The following is a 21,053-nucleotide window of genomic DNA, read 5'->3' on the forward strand; positions in this document are numbered from 1 at the left end:
AATCCATCCATCTACCCACATATTCATACATATATAAGTTTGTCCATACATCCATCCACCCACTCACCCACCCACGCACCCACCTGTCCGTCTGTCCATCCGTCCATCCATCCATCCATCCATTCATCCATATATATTTGTCCAGCAGTACGTCTATTTATCTGTCCGTCCATTCATTTGTCCATCCACCTATCTATCCATCTGTCCATCCATCCACACATTCATCCATATGTGTTTGTCCATCAGTCTGTCTGTTCATATACCCGCCCATCTTTCCATTCATTCATCCATCCATCCCCTCTCTCCCTTCATCCTTCTACCCTCCATCCAGTCATCCAACACTCACTGGTGTTCACTCTGTGTGGGGCTAGGGCCGCGTTTGTAGAATCAAGGAGAAGTTGGGGCTCAGCTCTGACACGAGGAGCCTCTAGCCCAGGGGACTCCCTACCCAGTATTAGTGGACTTTGGTTCAGTGAAATGGGTATGTAAAAGGCCCTGGGTGCACAGACAGGGGAAGAGCAATAAACCCTGACTAAGTTCTTTTTTGAGATGGAGGGAGATTCAGGACTGGCTTCTCAGAGGAGGTGTCAGTTTAAAGCGTTCCAGGGCAATGACCAGGCCTAAGCTGAGGTTCTGAGATGAAAGAATACGAGAGGAGAGTAGACCATGAGGTGTGAGATGGAGCATTTTGGGAGCTTTGGATGTTGCCTTAGGAGGCATTGAGAGGCCAAGGAGGGGGCACAGAGATCTCTGATGAAAGCTTCACTGTATATTCACTCCTTGGCATCCCCAAGTTCCCAGAGGGGCACTCCCTCTAGTCCTCACTCCCAGGAATGCTCGGGTGGAGGGGCATGGTGGGATCTGTCTGAACTTGACCCCCTCTGGGTCTTCTGCCCCACCCGAGTCCCAGGGATGGTGATCACCTGCGTTGTAGGCTTCCTCCAGGAACATCTTGTGCTCCTTGGGCACCAGGGCAGCCTGGCTGCTCTGTGACTTGTGGAGCAGGATGGTGGTGGGGACCGACTGTCTGTCCTTGTGGACAGAGTCCTGAGGTGCCTTCGTATAAGACAGGTCCTTTATGGATTCAGAGTTACGGGAGGAGATTCTGAAATGGAAAAATGGTCTGGGTGTGCACATCTGGGTGCAGTTGTGTGCACTCATTTTGCCAGCACGGGAGACACGGAATGTAGCTAGGTCTAAATCAGGCTCAACAACATCCTTCCATCTAATGGACTGAGCCCTGGGAGGAGGGCAGGGATCTTGAGTTCTCAGGGACACAGCTGGATAGGTAGCATTGTCTGTAGGCCTGATGGGGCCTGGTTTCTAGCAAGTGTTGGTAGGACAGACATGGTTGCAAGGATGCGAGAGGGTCCAGGGAATGGCCTGAACAGATCCAGTTCTAGCACTGGCTTGCCAAAGCCAGTTTATTCAGGAGCACATGAAAGACTGTCCCAGGTACCTCAGACATCGCTGGTGGCAGTCTTTCAGGGAGGCCAAGAAGTTGTAGGAGCAGGAGCCATGAAGCTGTGTAAACTGTACCACAGCCTTATCTGCCCCATACCTCACCAGCCTGGTCCTTCTGTGCGTGTGTGTGTGTGTGAATGAGAGAGAGAGAGAGAGAGGGAGAGGTATGTAAGGCCCTTTAAAGCTGGTTTTGCCCTCTCCTCTGCTCTCACCTCCTCTCCTCCTTTCCTAAAAATGCGGGGAAAAGATTTCCTCAGACTGTGTTCGTTGCCATAGGGGCTGAGAGAGAAGGCATCTTTCCTTTTGGGGGTGCTGCCAAGCCTGGTTCTACCACAATGCCCTCCAGGGGGGCCCTTTGGCAGAATCAGTCTCAGCTCCACTCATGTCATGGCCTCATGCTCTTGTTCACTCTCGGTTCCCAGTTCCCAAGTGCCTACTAAGGGTGAGGCATGCTCTAGGCACCTGGGATAGATTATGAACACGAGAAACATTTCACAGTGAACAAAATAAATAAGTAAATTAGGTGATATGTTAGAATTATTTATTATATATAATATTTATTATATATACAATCACGTATTATTTTATTCATTTACTGGTTCCACCGTGTAAGAAAATTATATCAGATCATGACACCCAAAATCCTCTCAGAGTAAAAACCAAAGTCCTAAATATGACATACAAGGCAATTCTGATCCCAGTCAAGATGGAGTAACAGGGACTGGATCCACCCTCCTGCTTTAACTAAAAAATTAAAAAATAAATACAAAACAATGGTTATCAAGCATTGGCAACAAGCAGTGCAGCACAGTGATCCCTGAGAGATGGGAAAAAATGAAGTCAGTTGAGATTGCTTTAGCTTACTGCCTGGAAATTTTCCAGTACCCAGTGAAGGGAGAGAGAGCCCAAGAAAAGCAGGGCAGTCTTCCTGAGTTACGGAGACAGAGGTGGAGCTCAGGGAGGCCAAAGTGGCTGAAGTTTTCAGGGAAGAGTAACAAAAGAGTGTTGAAGAAGGGTTGGGGGTGGTAGGATGAAGATTGAGATTGAAGAGAGGGCATATGCTAACTTTCTGAAGATTTGCAGAGGGCTCTCCCTGACCCAAGTCTTCAGCTAAATACTGATCAGTGTCCATGTATGAGAAAATTAACCAAAGGCAGAGAAAAGAATCACTTGAAGGAAGCAGAGGGAACTATCGTTGGAGCTCATAGGGTTGAGAATAGTTCCTTTTCCCAACACTGAGAGTGAAAAACATGTAATTCACAGGGCACCGAGTATTCAGAATGGGTTGCCTTAGTAGTGTGGTAAAATCAGACCAAGACAAGGCCAATCTGGTCCTCTCTAACAAATCTTAAATCAAGACTTAGAAGGACCAAACTGGTTTCAAGTAACTTAACTGTGTCCCAGAATAAAGCTCGCAAATATTTTAAAAGTATAGGAATGTCCAGAACTCAACAAGGTAAAAGTCACAATGTCTGGCATCCAATCAAAAATTACCAGGCATACAAACAATTCAAGAAAATGTGACCCATAGTGAGCAGAAGCATCAACTGATCAAAAACAGCACAGAAATGATAGAATTAGTAGAAAAGAACATTAAAACAGTCATTATAACTAAACTTCATGTGTTCAGGAAGCATGTTAAGGAGAGACTTGGGAAATATAAAAAAAATAAAAATACAGTGTTTGAGATTAAAAATACACTCAATGAACTTGAAGACACAGCAATAGAAACTGCCCCCAAAATGAAACAAATAGACAAATGACTTGGAAAAAATAAACAAAGTATCAGTTGATCTGATGTGCTGTCCAAAACTGAGGGGTTGGGGGCTGCCATGCCCAAGGGGCAGAAGAACAAGGCCTGTTGGGGCTGAGGTGGTAGGGTTGCCACTCAGATGGACTAGGAGATTGGGGTTGCCCAAATTCGAGGGACCTCCATGCCACTAAAAATGAAGAGCCAGGATGGGGGTGTGTCCTTTGGACTCAGGGTCCCTGCACTGAGAAGCTCCTGGACCAGGGGAAGATTGATGACAAGGACCTTCGTCCAGGGTCAATAGAGAGATAAACCCTCGAGCTGGCGTTTAATTCTGTCTTCTAGCTTCCTAGACTGTGAGAAAATAAATTTCTCCTTGTTAAACCATCTGCATGTGGTATTTCTGTTGTAGCAACACAGATAACAAAGACACACAACAATCAAAAGGCAGAGATTGTCAAAATTAATAAAAAAGCAAGATACTAGTTTATATTATCTATGAAAATACACTTTAAATATAATAAAGACACAGATTAAAAATAAAGATGAAAAAAGATATATCATGCTAACACTAACCTAAAGAAAGTTGAAGTACCAACGTTAATAACAGATAAAATAGATTTTTTGGCAAATAATATAATCACTAGTAAAGAGAATCTGTTCATAATGATAAAGGGGTCAATTAATCAAAATGACATAACAATCCTGAATGTTTATGCGTCTAACAACCAGAAACAGAGCAGAAATCAATAAAATAGAAAACAGAAAAAGCAATAGGGAAAAATCAATAAAACCAAAAGCCGATTCCCCAAAAAGATCAATAAATTTGAAAAACCTCTAGCAGGAGTTATTAGGAAAAAAAGAGATAAGACACAAGTCATCGCCATCAGACATGAGAGTGGGTACATTGTTACGGATCTTACGGACATTAACACCGGGCCAAAGGTGAAGAAACTGAAGGTTTTTACCAACGTCTGAAAATGATCAAACATGCAATCAAGGTGCACTGATAATTACTGGTGACTGGAATGCAAAAGTTGGAAACAAAGAAGAAGGATCAGTAGTTGGAAAGTATGGCCTTCGTGACAGGAACGACACGAGAGATGGAATGATAGAATTTTGAAAGACCATGGACTTATTCTTTGCAAATATCTTTTTCAACAAAATAAACAACGACTATACACGAGGACCTCAGCGGATGGAATACATAGGAATCAAATTGATTACATCTGTGGAAAGAGAATGATGGATAAGCTCAAAATCATCAGTCAGAACAAGGCCAGGGGCCAACTGCAGAGTGGACTGTCACTTGCTCACATGCAAGTTTGAGTTGAAGCTGAAGAAAATGAAAACAAGTCCATGAGAGCCAAAGTTGACCTTGAGTATATCCCACTTGAGTTTAGAGATCATCTCAAGAATAGATTTGATGCATTGAATACTAATAACTGAAGACCAGACAAATTGTGGAATGACATCAATGATTTGAAGAAAGCAAAAGGTCATTAAAAAGTCAAGAAAGAAGGAAAAGACCAAAGTGGAGGCCAGAAGAGACTCTGAAACTTGCTCTTAAATATAGAATAGCTAAATCGAATGGAACAAATGATGAACTAAAAGAGCTGAAGCGAAGATTTCAAAGGGCAGCTCGAGAAGACAAAGTATTATAATGAAATGTGCAATAAACCTGGAGATAGAAAGCCAAAAGAAAAGAACATACCTGACATTTCTCAATCTGAATGAACTGAAGAAAAAAGTCGAGCCTCGAGTTGTAATATCGAAGGGTTCTATGGCAAAATACTGAATGACACAGGAAGCATCAAAAGAAGATGGAAGGAATCCACAGAGTCACTGTACCAAAAATAATTCAACCATTTCAGGAGGTACCATATGATCAAGGACCAATGGTACTGAGGGAAGAAGTCCAAGCTGCACTGAAGACATTGGTGAAAAACAAGGCTCCAGAAATTGACAGAAAACCAGCTGAGATGTTTCAAGAATGCGTGCAACTCTGAAATGCTCACTCGCTATGCCAAGAAATTTGGAAGACAGCTACCTGTCCAATCGACTGGAAGAGATCCACATTTGTGCCCATTCCAAAGAAAGGGGATTCAACAGAAAGCGGAAGTTATTAAACAATATCATTAATACCACACACAAGTGAAAAAAAAAAAAATTTTTTTTTTTTTTTTTTTTTTTTTATGAGTGCATTCAGTGGTGTCAGCCTGGTGCCTTTTATAAAGTCCTCATGAACCTTTTTACCTGATGGGGTAACAACCATTGATTATTGTCTGCATCTTTTATTTCAGCAAGGTACCAAAATAGTGATTTTCTAATTCTATCTTCCTTCTTATCACAGTTGTTGTTGTTAGGTGCCATTGAGTCGGTTCCGACTCATAGCGGCCCTATGCACAGCAGAACGAAACACTGCCCGGTCTTGCACCATCCTTACAATCGTTGTTATGCTTAAGCCCATTGTTGCAGCCACTGTGTCAATTCATCTCGTTGATGGTCTTCCTCTTTTCCACTGACCCTGTACTCTGCCAAGCATGATGTCCTTCTCTAGGGACTGATCCCTCCTGAAAACATGTCCAATGTATGTAAGACACAGTCTCACCATCCTTGCTTCCAAGGAGTATTCTGGTTGTACCTCTACCAAGACAGATTTGTTCATTCTTTTGGCAGTCCATGGTATATTCAATATTCTTCGCCAACACCATGATTCAAAGGCATCAGTTCTTCTTCTGTCCTCCTTATTCATTGTCCAGCTTCCACATGCATATGAGGCCACTGAAAATACCATGGCTTGGGCCTATCTTCCTTAATATAACAATTGTTGTTGTTGTTGTTAGGTGCAATTGAGTCTGTTCTGACTCATAGAGACCCTATGCAGAATGGAACGAAACACTTCCCTTAGTCCTTAAGGTGACATCTTAGTTTATTTATTTATCGTGCTTTAAGTGAAAGTTTACAAATTGTCAGTCTCTCATACAAAAATGTATACACACCTTGCTATGTAGCCCTAGCTGCTCTTCTCCTAATGAGACAGCACATTCTTCCTCTCCACCCTGTATTCCCGGTGTCCAGTCACCCAGCTCCAGTCCCCCTCTGCCTTCTCAGGCAGGAGCTGCCCATAGTCTCATGCGTCTTCTTGATCCAAGAAGCTCACTCCTCACCAGCATAATATTCTGTCTGAAAATCCCTGTCTGAATAGTTGGCTTTGGGAATGGTTCCACTCTTGGGCTAACAGAGGGTCTGGGGACCATGACCTCCAGGATCCCTCTGGTCTCAGTCAGACCATTAAGTCTGGTCTTTTTTTTTTTTTTTTTTTAATAATTTTTATTGTGCTTTAAGTGAAAGTTTACAAGTCAGTCTGTCACCTATAAGCTTATATACACCTTACTCCATACTCCCACTTACTCTCCCCCTAATGAGTCAGCCCGCTCCCTCCTTCCAGTCTCTCTTTTTGTGACCGTTTTGCCAGTTTCTAACCCTCTCTACCCTCCCATCTCCCCTCCAGACAGGAGATGCCAACACAGTCTCAAGTGTCCACCTGATACAAGTAGCTCACTCTTCATCAGCATCTCTCTCCAACCCATTGTCCAGTCCATTCCGTGTCTGATGAGTTGTCTTCAGGAATGGTTCCTGTCTTGGGCCAACAGAAGGTTTGGGGACCATGACCGCTGGGATTCTTCTAGTCTCAGTCAGACCATTAGTCTGGTCTTTTTATGAGAATTTGGGGTTTACATCCCACTGTTCTGCTCCCTCAGGGGTTCTCTGTTGTGCTCCCTGTCAGGGCAGTCATCAGTTGTGGCCGGGCACCATCTAGTTCTTCTTGTCTCAGGATGATGTGAGTCTCTGTTTCATGTGGCCCTTTCTGTCTCTTGGGCTCATAGTTATCGTGTGACCTTGGTGTTCTTCATTCTCCTTTGATCCAGGTGGGTTGAGACCAATTGACGCATCTTAGATGGCTGCTTGTTAGCATTTAAGACCCCAGACGCCACACTTCAAAGTGGGATGCAGAATGTTTTCATAATAGAATTATTTTGCCAATTGACTTAGAAGTCCCCTTAAGCCATAGTCCCCAAACCCCCGCCCTTGCTCCACTGACCTTCGAAGCATTCAGTTTATCCCAGAAACTGCTTTTGGTCCAGTAAGTCTGGTCTTTTTTTATGAGAATTTGAGGTCTGCATCCCACTGTTCTCCTGCTCCATCAGAAATTATCTGTTGTGTTCCCTGTTAGGGCAGTCATCAGGGGTAGCTGGTCATCATCTAGTTCTTGTGGTCTCAGGCTGATGTAGTCTCTGGTTTATGTGGCCCTTTCTGTCTCTTGGGCTCACATTTACCTTGTGTCTTTGGTGTTCTTCATTCTCCTTTGTTCCAGGTGGGCTGAGGCCTATTGGTGCATCTTAGATGGCTGTTTGCTAGTGTTTAAGACCTCAGATGCCACTCACCAAAGTGGGATGCAGAACATTTTCTTAGTACATTTTGTTATGCCAATTGACCTAGATGTCACCTGAAACCATGGTCCCCAGACCCCCATCCCTGCTACTCTGGTCTCTGAAGTGTTCTTGTATTCAGAAAACTTCTTTGCTTTCGGTTTAGTCCAATTGTGCTGACCTCTCCTGTATTCACAAGCAAAATTTTGCTGAAGGTCATTCAAAAATGGTTTCAGCAGTATATCTGTAGGAAACTGTCAGAAATTCAAGCAGGATTCAGAAGAGGGCGTGAAACAAGATCTACTGCTGATGTCGGATGGATCCTGGCTGAAAGCAGAGAATACCAGAAAGATGTTTACCTGTGTTTTATTGACTATACAAAGGCATTAAACTGTGTAGATCATAACAAATTATGGATTACACTGCCAAGAATGGGGATTCCAGAACACTGAATTATGCTCATGCAGAATCTGTACATAGACTAAGAGGCAGTCATTCAAATAGAACGAGGGGACACTATGTGGTTTAAAATCAGGAAAGGTGTGCATCAGGGTTGTATCCTTTCACCTTACCTATTCAATCTGTATGCTGAGGAAATAACGCGAGAAGCTGGACCATATGAAGAAGAATGCTGCACCAGGATTGGTGGAAGACTCATTAACAACCTGAATTATGCAGATGACGCAACCTTGCTTGCTGAAAGTGAAGAGGACTTGAAGCACTTACTAATGAAGATCAAAGACCACAGCCTTCAGTATGGATTACACCTCAACATAAAGAAAACAAAAATTCTCACAACTGGACCAATGAGCAACGTCATGATAAATGGAGCAAAGATTGAAGTTGTCAAGGATTCCATTTTACTTGGATCCACAATCAACATCCATGGAAGCAGAAGTCAAGAAATCAAATGATGTATTGCATTGGACAAACCTGCTGTAAAAAACCTCTGTAAAGTGTTAAAAGGCGAAGATGTCACTTTGAGGACTAAGGTGTGCCTGACCCAAGCCCTGGTGTTTTCAATAGCCTCATATGCATGTGAAAGATGGACAAGGAATAAGGAAGACCGAAGAAGAATTAATGCCTTTGAATTCTGGTGCTAGTGAAGAATATTGAATATACCACGGACTGCCAGAAGAACAAACAAATTTGTCTCAGAAGAAGTACAGCCGGAATGCTCCTTAGAAGCAAGGATGGCGAGACTTTGTCTCACATACTTCGTACATGTTATCAGGAGGGACCAGTCCCTGGAGAAGGACATCACGCTTGGTAAAGTAGAGGGTCAGCGAAAAATAGGAAGCCCCTCAAGGAGATGGATTGACACAGTGGCTGTAAAAATGTGTTCAAGTGCAGCAAAGACAGTGAGAATGGAGCAGTACCAGGAAGTGTTTTGTTCTGTTGTACATGAGGTTCCTTTGAGTCAGAACCAACCCAACTGCACCTAACAACAACATCAATAGACATTAAAAATCTAATAAGGGATCATTATGAATAATTTTATGCCAATAAATCTGACAACTGTTATGGATTGAATTGTGTCCCCCCAAAATATGTTACAAATCTGAACCTCTATACCTGTGGTTGGAGCCCTGGTGGTGTAGTGGTTAAGAGCTAGGCTGCTAATCACAAGGCTGGCAGTTTAAACCCACCAGCTGCCCCTTTGAAATGCTATGGGGCAGTTTTCCTCTGTCCTGTTAGGGTCACTATGAGTCTGAATTGACTGGATGAATGGCAATGGGTTTCACACCTGTGGTCATAATCCCACCTGAGAAAGCGTTTTTTGTTACGTTAATGAGGCAGTACTAGTGTACAGCGCGTCCTAAGTCAATCTATTTTGAGATACAAAAAAGCAGGTTGAGGAAGCAACCAAGCCAGCAAGCAGAGGTTGGGGAGGATAGATGCCACGCCACATGAAGCTCACCAAGGAACGAGAAACAGAAGCTGAGAAGAGACAAGGACCTTCCCCCAGGGCCCACAGAGAAAGAAAGCCTTCCCCAAGAGCCAGTGCCCTGAGTTGGGACTTCTAGCCTCCTAAACTGTGAGAAAATAAACTTCTGTCTGTGAAAACCAGCCACTTGTGTTATTTTTTATAGCAGCACTAGATACCTAAGAGAACAAACTTAGATGAAATGAACAAATTACTAGAAAGTCATAAACTACCAAAGCTCACACAAGAAGAAATAACTAGGATAGTCCTGTATCTATTAAAAAAATTTAATCGGTATTTGAACAACTTCCCCCAAGGAAAACTTCAGTCCTAAAAGGTTTCATTGGTGAATTCTACTTAGCATTTAAGGAAAAAATAATATTAATATTACATAAAATCTTCCAAAAATTTGAAGAGAACATTTCCCAACTCATCCTGTGAGGCAAGTATTACCCTCGTTCCAAAACCATAAAAAGACATTACAAATAAAGAAAACTACAGCCTAACATTTCTCATGAATATACCGTGCAAACTTTCTTAGGAAAAGAATCCAAACTGTATAAAAATGATCATTCATCATGATCAGTGGGATGCGAGGCACACTTCCAGGAATGCGAGGCTGGCCGAACATCTGGAAATCAACTGGTGCAATTCACCGCATTGACAGACTTAAGAGGAAAAATCATATAATCAATTCAATAGATGCAGAAAAAGGCATCTGGCAAAATTCAACATCCATTCATAATAAAAATAGGAATTAAGGGAACTTCCTAGGGAAGTAAAAGGCATCTACAAAAACCCTACAGCTGATAGCATACTTAATAGTGAAAGACTGAATGCTTCCTCATATGACTGCGGATGAGGCAAGCATGTCTCCTCTCACCACTCCTATTCAACATTGTACCAGAAGTCCTAGCTACTGTAAGAGGAAATAGAAGGTATACAGACTGGGAAGGAAGAAATAAAATCGTTTTCTTTTCACACATGACATGATTGTTTATGTAGAAAATCTCAAATAACTGGCAAAAAAACTCTTGGAACTAATAAGTAATTATAGCAAGGTAGAAGCATATAAGGTGAATATACAAAAGTCAGGAGCCCTGGTGGTGCAATGATTAAAAGCTTGACTGCTAACCAAAAGGTCAGCAGTTCAAATCCACCAGCTGCTCCTTGAAAAATCTATGGGGGATTTCTACCCTGTCCTATAGGGTCACTATGAGTTAGAATAGACTTAAGAGCAACAGGTTTCATTTTTTTTTTTTAACATATAAAAGTCAATTTCTCTTACCACTAGCAGCAATAAACAATTGGAATTGGAAGTAAAGATACAGCACCATTTACATTAGTGCCAAAAAAGAAAGAAAAACTTTGGTATAAATATAACATAATAACATAAGATGTATATGAAAAAAACTGTAAAATTCTGGTGAAAGAAATCACAAAAGATCTAAATAAACGGAGAGATATTCCATGTTCATGGACAGAAGACAATATCATTAAGATGTCAGTTCTTGCTCGTGGATGGGAAGACTTAACATTATAAAAATGTCTATTCTACCAAAAACGATCTGTACATTTAATACAATTTGATCCAAATCCCAACGACATTCTTTAACGAGCTGGAGAAAAATCACCAACTTCATATGGAAGGGAAAGAAGCCCCGGATAAATAAGACATTACTGAAAAAGAAGAACAAAGTGGGAGGCCTTACTTTACCTGATTTTAGAACCTATTATACCACCACAGTGGTCAAAACAGCCTGATACTGGTACAACAATAGATACATGGACCAATGGAACAGAATTGAGAATCCAGACATAAATCCATCCACATACGAGCAGTTGATATTTGACAAAGGCCCCAAAACAGTTAAATGGTGCTGGCATAACTGGATATCCATCTGCAGAAAAATGAAACAAGACCCATACCTCACTCCATGCACAAAAAAGGAACTCAAAATGGATCAAAGTCCTAAATATAAAATCTAAAATGATAAAGATCACGGAAGAAAAAATAGGGACAACGTTAGGAGCCCTAACGCATGGCATAAACAGTATACAAAACATAAAAAAATGTAGACGAAAAACTAGATAACTGGGAGATCCTAAAAATCAAACACCTATGCTCATCCCAAGACTTCACCAAAAGAGTAAAAAGACTACCTACAGACTGGGAAAAAGTTTTAACTATGACATTTCTGATCAGCGCCTGATCTCTAAAATCTACATGATACTGCAAAAACTCAACTGCAAAAAGACACATAACCCAATTAAAAAATGGGCAAAAGATATGAATAGACACTTCACTGAAGAAGACATTCAGGTAGCTAACAGATACATGGGGAAATGTTCACGATCATTAGCCATTAGAGAAATGCAGATCAAAACTACAATGAGATTTCATCTCACTCCAACAAGGCTGGCATTAATTCAAAAAACACAAAATAATAAATGTTGGAGAGGCTGTGGAGAGATTGGAACACTTATACACTTTGCTGGTGGGAATGTCAAATGGTACAACCACTTTGGAAATCGATTTGGCGCTTCCTTAAAAAGCTAGAAATAGAACTACCATACGATCCAGCAATCCCACTCCTTGGAATATATCCTAGAGAAATAAGAGCCTTTACACGAACAGATATATGCACACCCATGTTCATTGCAGCACTGTTTACAACAGCAAAAAGATGGAAGCAACCAAGGTGCCCATCAACAGATGAATGGATAAATAAATTATAGTATATTCACACAATGGAATACTACGCATCGATAAAGAACAGTGAGGAATCTGTGAAACATTTCATAACATGGAGGAACCTGGAAGGCATTATGCTGAGTGAAATTAGTCAGTTGCAAAAGGACAAATATTGTATAAGACCACAATTATAAGAACTTGAGAAATAGTTTAAACTGAGAAGAAAACATTCTTTTGTGGTTACGAGAAGTGGGGGGGAGGGAGGGAGGGTGGGAGAGAGGTATTCACTAATTTGATAGTAGATAAGAGCTACTTCAGGTGGAGGGAAAGACAACACACAATACAGGGGAGGTCAGCCCAACTGGACTAAACAAAAAGCAAAGAAGTTTCCTGAATAAACTGAATGCTTTGAAGGCCAGTGTAGCAGGGGCAGGGGTCTGGGGACCATGGTTTTAGGGAACATCTAAGACAATTGGCATAACAAAATCTATTAAGAAAACATTCTGCATCCCACTTTGAAGAGTGGCATCTGGGGTCTTAAACACTAGCAAGCAGCCATCTAAGATGCATCAATTGGTCGCAACCCACCTGGATCATAGGAGAATGAAGAACACCAAGGACATAAGGTGATTACGAGCCCAAGAGACAGAAAGGGCCACATGAACCAGAGACTGCATCATCCTGAGACCAGAAGAACTAGATGGTGCCCAGCTACAACCGATGGCTGCCCTGACAGGGAACACAACAGAGAACCCCTGAAGGAGCAGGAGAGCAGTGGGATGCAGATCCCAAATTCTCATAAGACCAGACTTAATGGCCTGACTGAGACTAGAGGAACCTGGGTGTTCGTGGCCCCCAGACCTTCTGTTGGCCCAGGACAGGAACCATTCCTGAAGCCAACTCTTCAGACATGGATTGGACTGGACAATGGGTTGGAGAGGGATGCTGGTGAGGAGTGAGCTTCTTGGATTAGGTGGACACTTGAGACTATGTTGGCATCTCCTGCCTGGAGGGGAGATGAGAGGGTGGGGGGTGGTTAGAAGCTGGTGAAATGGACACGAAAAGAGAGAGTGGAGGGAGAGAATGGGCTGTCTCATTAGGGGGAGAGTAATTGGGAGTGTGTAGCAAGGTGTATATGGGTTTTTGTGTGAGAGACTGACTTGATGTGTAAACTTTCACTTAAAGCACAATAAAAATTATTAAAAAAAAAAAAAGATGTCAGTTCTTCCCAACTTGATCGATAGATTCAATACAAAACAATCAGTAAGCTCTTTTTGCACACTGATAAACTGATACTAAAATTTATGCAGGAAGGTAAAAGACCCAGAATAGCCAACATAATGCTAGAGAAGAACAGAGTTGGAGAACTGACATTAGCTGATTTCAAGACTTACCATAAAGTGACAGTGATTGGTGATACCGTTGACAGTGACATTAGCAAAGGAACAAGCAGATAAGTGGTACAGAAGAGAGAGCCTAGAAATAGACTCACATGAATATAGCCCACTGACCTTTGACAAAGGAGCAAAGGCAATTCAGTGGAGAAAGGATAATCTTTTCAACATGTGGTTCGGGAACAACTGGACATCCATATGGAAAAAAATGAATCTAGATGTAGAGCTTACATCTTTCACAAAAAGGTTAGTTCCCAATGGACCATACACCTAAACATAAGATGCAAACCTACACAACTTTTAGACGATAACATAGGAGAAAATCTAGGTGACCTTGACTTTGGTAATGACTCTTCAGATACATCAAAAGCTTGATTCATAAAAGAGAAAAAAAAAAAAAAGATGTGGTAGACTTCATTAAAATTAAAAAGTTCTGCTCTGTGAAAGACTGCGAAGAGAATAAAAAGACAAGCCACAGACTGGGAGAAAATACTTGCAAAACACATTATCAGGTAAAGGATTTGTATCCAAAAAATACAAAGAACTCTAAAACTCAGTAATAAGAAACCCAGTTACAAAACGGGAAAAAGATCTGGATAGATAGATACCTCACCAAAGAAGATACACCAAAACCAAAAACTCATTGCTGTCATGCCAATTCTGACTCATAACGACACTATAGGACAGAGTAGAACTGTCCCATAGGGTTTCCAAGGCTGCAAATCTTTACGGAAGCAGACTGCCATATCTCTCTCCCGTGGAGTGACTGGTTTGAACTGCTGATCTTATGGTTAGCAGCCAAGCGCTTTAACCAGTTTGCCACCAGAGTTCCTAAAGAAGGTATACAGACGATAAACAAGCATATGAAAAGATGCTTAACATCATATGTCATTAGGAAACTGTAAATCAAAACAACAATGAGATACCACCACACACTTATTAAGCCAAAACCCACTGCCATCGAGTCCACTCCAACTCATAGCGACCCTATAGGGCAGAGTAGAACTGCCCCACGGAGTTTCCAAGGAGAACCTGGTGGATTACAACTGCCGACCTTTTGGTTGGCAGCCGTAGCTCTACGCCACCAGGGTTTCCGCACACCTATTAGAATGGCTAAAATCCAAAACACTGACAACATCAAATGCTGACAAGGATAAGGAGCAACCGGAAGTCTCATTCATTGCTGGTGGGAATGCGAAATGGTACAGCCACTTTGGAAAGTAGTTTGGCACTTCCTTATAAAGTTAATCATACATTTACCTACAGCTATCCCACTCTTGGAAACCCTGGTGGCGTAGTGGTTAAGTGCTACAGCTGCTAATCTAGAGGTCAGCAGTTCGAATCTGCCAGGTGCTCCTTGGAAACTCTATGGGGCAGTTCTACTCTGTCCTATAGGATCGCTATGAGTCGGAATCAACTCGACGGCGCTGGGTTGATCCCACTTTTAGGCATTTACTTTATCTTCACACAAAAATTTGTATGCGGATGTTTGTAGCAGCTTAATTTGTAGTAGCCAAAAGGGAAGCAATCCAAATAGCCTTCAGCCGGTAGATGCATAAATAAACTGCGGCACAGCCACAGAAAGACCAGACCGGTTGCCGTCACGTCGACTCTGACTCATGGCGACTCCTCGTGTGTCAGAGCAAAGCTGTGCTCCAAAGGGTTTACGGTGGCTGGTTTTTCAGAAGTAGGTCACCAGGCCTTTCTTCCGAGGTGCCTCTGGGTGGATTTGAACTGCCGGCCTTTCTGTTAGTAGCTGAGTGCTTTATCCATTTGCGCTACCCAGGGAGTACTTAGCAATATAAAGAAATGAATTACTGATTAAGTGATAACAAAATCTGTTATTCTTACACGCATTATGCTGCATGAAAGAAATCAAACCCTGAGGGCTACATACCATATGATTTCATTTTTCAAACTTTCTGGAAAAAGCAAAACACAATGGACAGAAAACAGACCAATGGTTGCCCGGGGCTGCGAGTTGGGGCAAAGGGTTGACTACAAAGAGGCATGAGGAATTTTGGGGAGATGGAGCTGTTTTGTATCTTCATTGTGGTGGTGGACACACAACTGTGTGTGTTTGCCAAACCTGTAGAGCTGTGGATTTTGTTGTATGTAAATTATACCTTAATAGTAAAAAAAAAAAAAAAAATTGGTTTCACCTCCCTCCCACATCTCTCTGGCCTCATTTCCTTCTGCTTCCCCTTGTTGACTCCATTTCAGGTACAGTGAGTTACTACAACTGTTCCTCAAACCAGCGGGCATGGACTGCCTCAGGGCCTTTGCACTGCCGTTCCTTCAGTCCGGAACACTCTTTCTCCACACAGCTGTGTGGCTCTGTCCCTCACCTCCTCCAAGTCTTTGCTCAGTTGTCACCTTCTTGATGGACTTATTTAAACTGAATCATTGAGTTGTGTCCCCCCAGAAGACAGAGAAGATAGGATGAAGTCCTAACTCTGGTACCAACGAATATGCCCTTGTTTGAAAATAAGATCATTTAAGACATAGGGTTGCCATGAGTTGAAATTGACTGACAGCATCTAACAACAACAAGATGGAGTAGGGTGGGTCCTAATCCCATCTGAGCGGTGTCTCATCGTAGCAAGAGCTGACACGAAGGGCTAGACAGGAGGAGGACGGCCACGTGACGACGGAGCAGACGTGAGCCGAGGACCGCCATGGATCGCCGAGGGCCACCAGAAGCTGGGAGACAGGCATGGAACGGATTCTGTCCCACAGCCCTCAGGGAATCAACACGGCTGACACCCTGATTCAGACCCCCAGCCTCCAGAACACTCCTGTTCTTTAAAGGCACCCACTCTGAGGCGTTTTGTTATGGCAGCCCTATGTCCAGCATGTGTTTGTAGAATAACTGAACAAAAGTGAATGAAGGCCTGCTGGGAACCGTGCGGCTTGCCCCAGCTGGACACAGCTTCCTGTGGGGTCTCTTATTGCCCCCACCTCTGTGCCTTCCACCACCCAGAGAGAGACGGCGAGTGACGAGTGCTTGGTCCCGTCCTCACGGTCTTCGCAGCTGAGAGGTTCGGGATTTGTCCCAGGTCAAAAACGCTAACGTGGTCCCGTCTGGAGCCTGTGTCCCTGGGTTCTGATGCCTTCCGGGGTTCCAGGCTGGGGCAGCTGGGGGAAGCCCTGGGGGCCTGCTCCCATGACGGCAGCCAAGGGGCCCTCTCCCGGTCTGCCCGCTGTGGAGCACAGGGCACAGTTTTAGCCCCTCCTGGAAGGCCCCTCTTCCTGCCACATCTCAGACTTTTCCCTAGGATGCCAGCCCCTCCCAGCTGATCTCAGAAAGTGGCTTCCAGGCTGAGCCCGGCCAGAGCCAACTGGGCAGGCATCTCACGCTGTGCCGGACCCTGGCCTCCCGCTCCACCCAGTCCCAGAACCAGTGCCTCAGAGGGGGCCTGGGAGGGAGTTGGAGGGGGCTGGGCCACAGACACAGCGAGATGTGTATAGCACCCCAAACCCGTGTCACAGCCCCACGGCAGCCTGAGTTCAGTGTACAGACAAACCGGCATAAGGCGGAAACCTGTCAGAGAAGAACTCAAGTATTTTCCACTAAAACAAGTGATAGAAAAGTGGTAAGACTGCACCGTGTCAAAGATGGAAAACTTGTGAAACCTGGAAAAACAAGGCAGTCCCGTCCAGTTCTAGCTCTCACAGGTTTCACTGTATTTATAAAAACAGAAAACAACCTGAACACGGTGTTAGGCAAACATCTGCAGAGGCCGTGTCCTCAGCATGGAAGCGATACAAGACATGGCAGAGGAAGACAGGCCTGACAGCACACAAACAGGGACAACTAACTGGGTGGAAACCAAAATAACCGAAATGAAACGGCAGTTACGGAGACGTTCCTTCTGGACAAGCCCTCGGGGAGAGGGAGGGGCAGCCAGGAGCTCCCCTCTGGGGTGGTCGGAGGGTGCCGACCTGCCGTGGATGCAGGACGGTGGGCTGACCTGGGGTTCTGGGACCCGGCTGACGATACCCTCCCTGCCGTGGTTCGGCTGCGTGGCGGGTCAGCGTGCTGCCTGTCCATGGCTGGGCTGCGGTTGGCGAGCCACAGGCCACAGCGCTGGCTCTGTCCTTGCTCCCGGCAGGGCAGCCTTGTCTCTAGGCACCCCTTCCCCCACCCCACAGCCCTGACCTCACCCTGAGGTCACAATGGCTTAGCACCTACGGCACCCTCTCCAGGGCAGTGCCATGGAACTGGCACCCGATTCTGGGGATGGCACGTGTGTGTGTGTGTGTGCACGCACTGTGTCCCTGGTGGGCCTCAGAGCCTCCTTCCCTTCTCTGGGCCTCAGCCGTCCCCTGTAATACCAGTGGGTCCACCTTGGGCCACTTGTTTGCTGGACCTAGTCTCCTCGAGTGTGGGCTGGACCTAGTGACTTGATTCTAGTGAATAAAATACGGGAGGCAAAAGTGATGGCATATCTCTTCTGTGATGAAGTTTCAGAAGACTGTGACTCCCCTTTTGATGGTATTCTCTATTGCCTTCTTGCTTACAATTATATTAAACTGCCATGCTGAAGGGGCCCACATGGCAAGGAACTGAGCGTGGCTTTTGGCCAATAGTAGTGAGGAACTGAGTCCTGCAACAGCCGTGTGAGTGAGCCTGGAAATAGGCCCTTACCTGGTCGAGCCTTCAGATGAGACCCCATCCCCATCTGATACCTTGGTTGCAGCCTCTTGAGAAACCCTGAGACAGAGGACCCACCTAAGCCATCCCTGGACTCCTGATGCAAGAAACTATGAGATAATAAATGTGTGTTGTTTTAAGTGCTAAGTGTTGAGGCAACTTATTATCCAGCAATAGGTAACTGATATATGCTCCTTGCCAAGGAAAGAGGACATGGTTAGGATTTTGCATGATTGTGGATTCTGGGTCTTCCCATCATAATCTGCCATGGTCCAGAGAGGGTGAGTGGCTTGCCTGAGGTTGCCCAGCTGCAGGGCAGAGCTGGGTGGAGAAGGCAGACCTGGCACTCCCAGCAAGGACCCTCGTTCCCACACCCTGCTGCTGGAGGCCTTAGGGGTTCCAGGCTTGCATGAGAAGAGGGTAGGAGGAAGCAGGTCCCTAGACCTGCTGTCAGGTCAGCTAGCTCCCTCCCTGAGTATCCCCTCTGCCCCATCCAGCCTGGGGCCAGAGGAGTCCTCCCAGCCTTGTTGTGTGGGCAGCCTCTGCATCCTGAAAATGGCCATGTGCCTGGGACAAGGGTCAAGGTGGGGAAGCTCCGGGAAGCCCCGGAGGCCATGGGGCTTTGGAGCTGGTCCTTGGGGGTTCAGATCCCAGCTCTGCCAAATGCAGGCTGTGCCCCTTTGTCAACAGGCTGACAATGCCACCTCCCAAGCCTGCCTGAAGACTTGATGCAGGGTCGGTGTCAGCCAGCACAGCTGCTGGGTTTGTGAGCACCCCACCATGTCTAAGTGCTCCTGGGAGGTGGGCATGGACATACCCTGTGCTTGTTCAGGGAGGCAGGCAGAAACACACCTTAAGGCTGTCCCTGGAGGCCGGCAGGAACACACCTCAAGTTCGTCCCAGGAGGTGGGCAGGAACACACCTGCAGCCTGGCCCAGGAAGTGGGCAAGGCTCCCAGCATGCCGCCGAGGAAAAAATGAAGGCTTGGAGGGGTGAGATGAGAATGACAAGGATGACAAGTTGGGAGCCTCACCTGGCCCCAGGTACTGCTCTGAGCACGCCACCTTGCATTTTACACTTCACCATCACCCTGCAAAGAAGCTGCTGTCCTACTTCTGAGGCTTAGAGGTAAAGTGTGTGCTGGGGTTACTCTGTAAGTGGGGCAGGGGGCTGCGTGGAACCTGGTTTTCCTGGAGACCCCAGCCTTAAGTCCTTCCATCCTCCCAGCTCCACAAAGAGGACGGCTAAAAACTGGGTCTATAAATCCATCCAGACAAGAGGGTCACGGGGAAGCTGGATCCTGAAAGCCATCAGAGTAGGTGTTTGGGGTGCACAGTCCGCTACCAATGTCCCCCTTTTTCTGAGAAGTGCCCCCATGCCTGCAGCGTGCCTCTGGCAGCCATTTTGTTGGTTGACCTTGGCCAGTGGTGCGCTGAAGCCAGTCTGAAAAGGTTTGTGGGACGAGTCTTAAATTCTCATTGATTCTGAGAGCTGCTGTCGAGTCAGCCCTTGACTCATGGCGGCCCCATGCACAACAGAAGCAAACACTGCTGCGTCCTGGGCCACCCCACGACTGGTTGCTGCTGGTCAGGCTGTTGTGATCACACTATTTTCACTGGCAGGTTTTTGGAAGTCAAGCGCCAGGCCGTTCTTCCTAGTCTGTCTTAGCCTGGACGCTCTGCTGAAACCCGTTCAGGTGCACTGGCCGGGAATCAAACCCGGGTCTTCTGCATGGAAAGCATACAAACTTTATTAGGTTACTTTAAAAACAAAGGTAACCAATACCCAGAACACATCTCTTCCTACTATTTGACTATCGTTTATTGTTAGCTATGCTATTGAAAGTCGGAAACACCTTGACGGCACTGGGTTTCTGGGTATTGAAACTATGTCTATGGTGTCTGTATGGTGGAAGTTCTATACAATGGTGGCCCAGTGTGCATGACTTCCCAACTCCATGTTCAGGGTTATCTTGTTGAAATTGGCCATGGTGGGAGTATTTACACCATGGAAATTGGCAAACACTACTAATTAAACCAAACCAAAGCCAAACCCGTTGCCACTGAGTCGACTCTGACTCACAGTGACCCTATTGGACAGAACAGAACTGCCCCATAGGGTTTCCAAGGAGTGGCTGGTGGATTCGAACTGCCGACCTTTTGGTTAGCAGCCCAGCCTTTAATCACTGCGCCACCAGGGCTCCATCAAGGCTTTTACATACTTTGGAGAACCGGTTGGTTGTTAACCATCTACCAGCACACCACTGCCTGACCTCCTGACCATGGCTGGTTGGAGGAGGTGGGCACCTGAACCTGAACCTGAATCAGGTTCCGCTCCTGGGAATTTGGAATTGGGGTCAGGAGTGAGGCCTTGGGGGTGAGAGTTGGCATCCCGTGGGGTTGTCTCACCCCTTCCTTAGCACTCTAGGCAGAAAGGAGGAGAGAAGGAGGAGGGTGTACGGGGGAAGCTGAGCCCAGAGAGGGACCAGCCCTGGGGGCCTTGCAGGTCCTGGCTCAGACCTCCCCAATGCCCCTCTGGGCTTTCTGGTTCCTGGACTGTCTAACTCTTACCTGGATTACAGTAAGGCAGGTTCTCCTCAAGCAACCTTGTTTCCCCAACAGTCCACATTCTAAAGGAAGGAGAACTTTCTAGCAAGTCATGGCTGGGGAAGTGAAATGAGCTGCCTTAGAGGTCGTGAGTGTGGGTCCCTGCAGTGGTCTGGGGGGCTGAATG

At 45.2% G+C, this 21,053-nt stretch overlaps 1 protein-coding gene across 1 annotated transcript in view; it reads right to left on the bottom strand.

Annotated features, from left to right (window-relative positions):
* The window catches only part of LOC100666729 (maestro heat-like repeat family member 5), a 70,627-nt gene extending 49,917 nt beyond the window's left edge, over window positions 1-20,710 (bottom strand). Inside the window, exons 1-4 of the mRNA XM_064267675.1 lie at window positions 20,601-20,710; window positions 17,022-17,082; window positions 16,687-16,866; window positions 924-1,056 (exon numbers count right to left, since the gene is read on the bottom strand). Coding sequence (XP_064123745.1) covers window positions 924-1,056; window positions 16,687-16,866; window positions 17,022-17,082; window positions 20,601-20,710 — 484 coding nt within the window. The remainder of the gene's footprint in view (window positions 1-923; window positions 1,057-16,686; window positions 16,867-17,021; window positions 17,083-20,600) is intronic.
* Window positions 20,711-21,053: the final 343 nt, after the last annotated feature.

Source organism: Loxodonta africana, chromosome 14, assembly GCF_030014295.1.
Source record: "Loxodonta africana isolate mLoxAfr1 chromosome 14, mLoxAfr1.hap2, whole genome shotgun sequence".
NCBI lineage: Eukaryota > Metazoa > Chordata > Mammalia > Proboscidea > Elephantidae > Loxodonta > Loxodonta africana.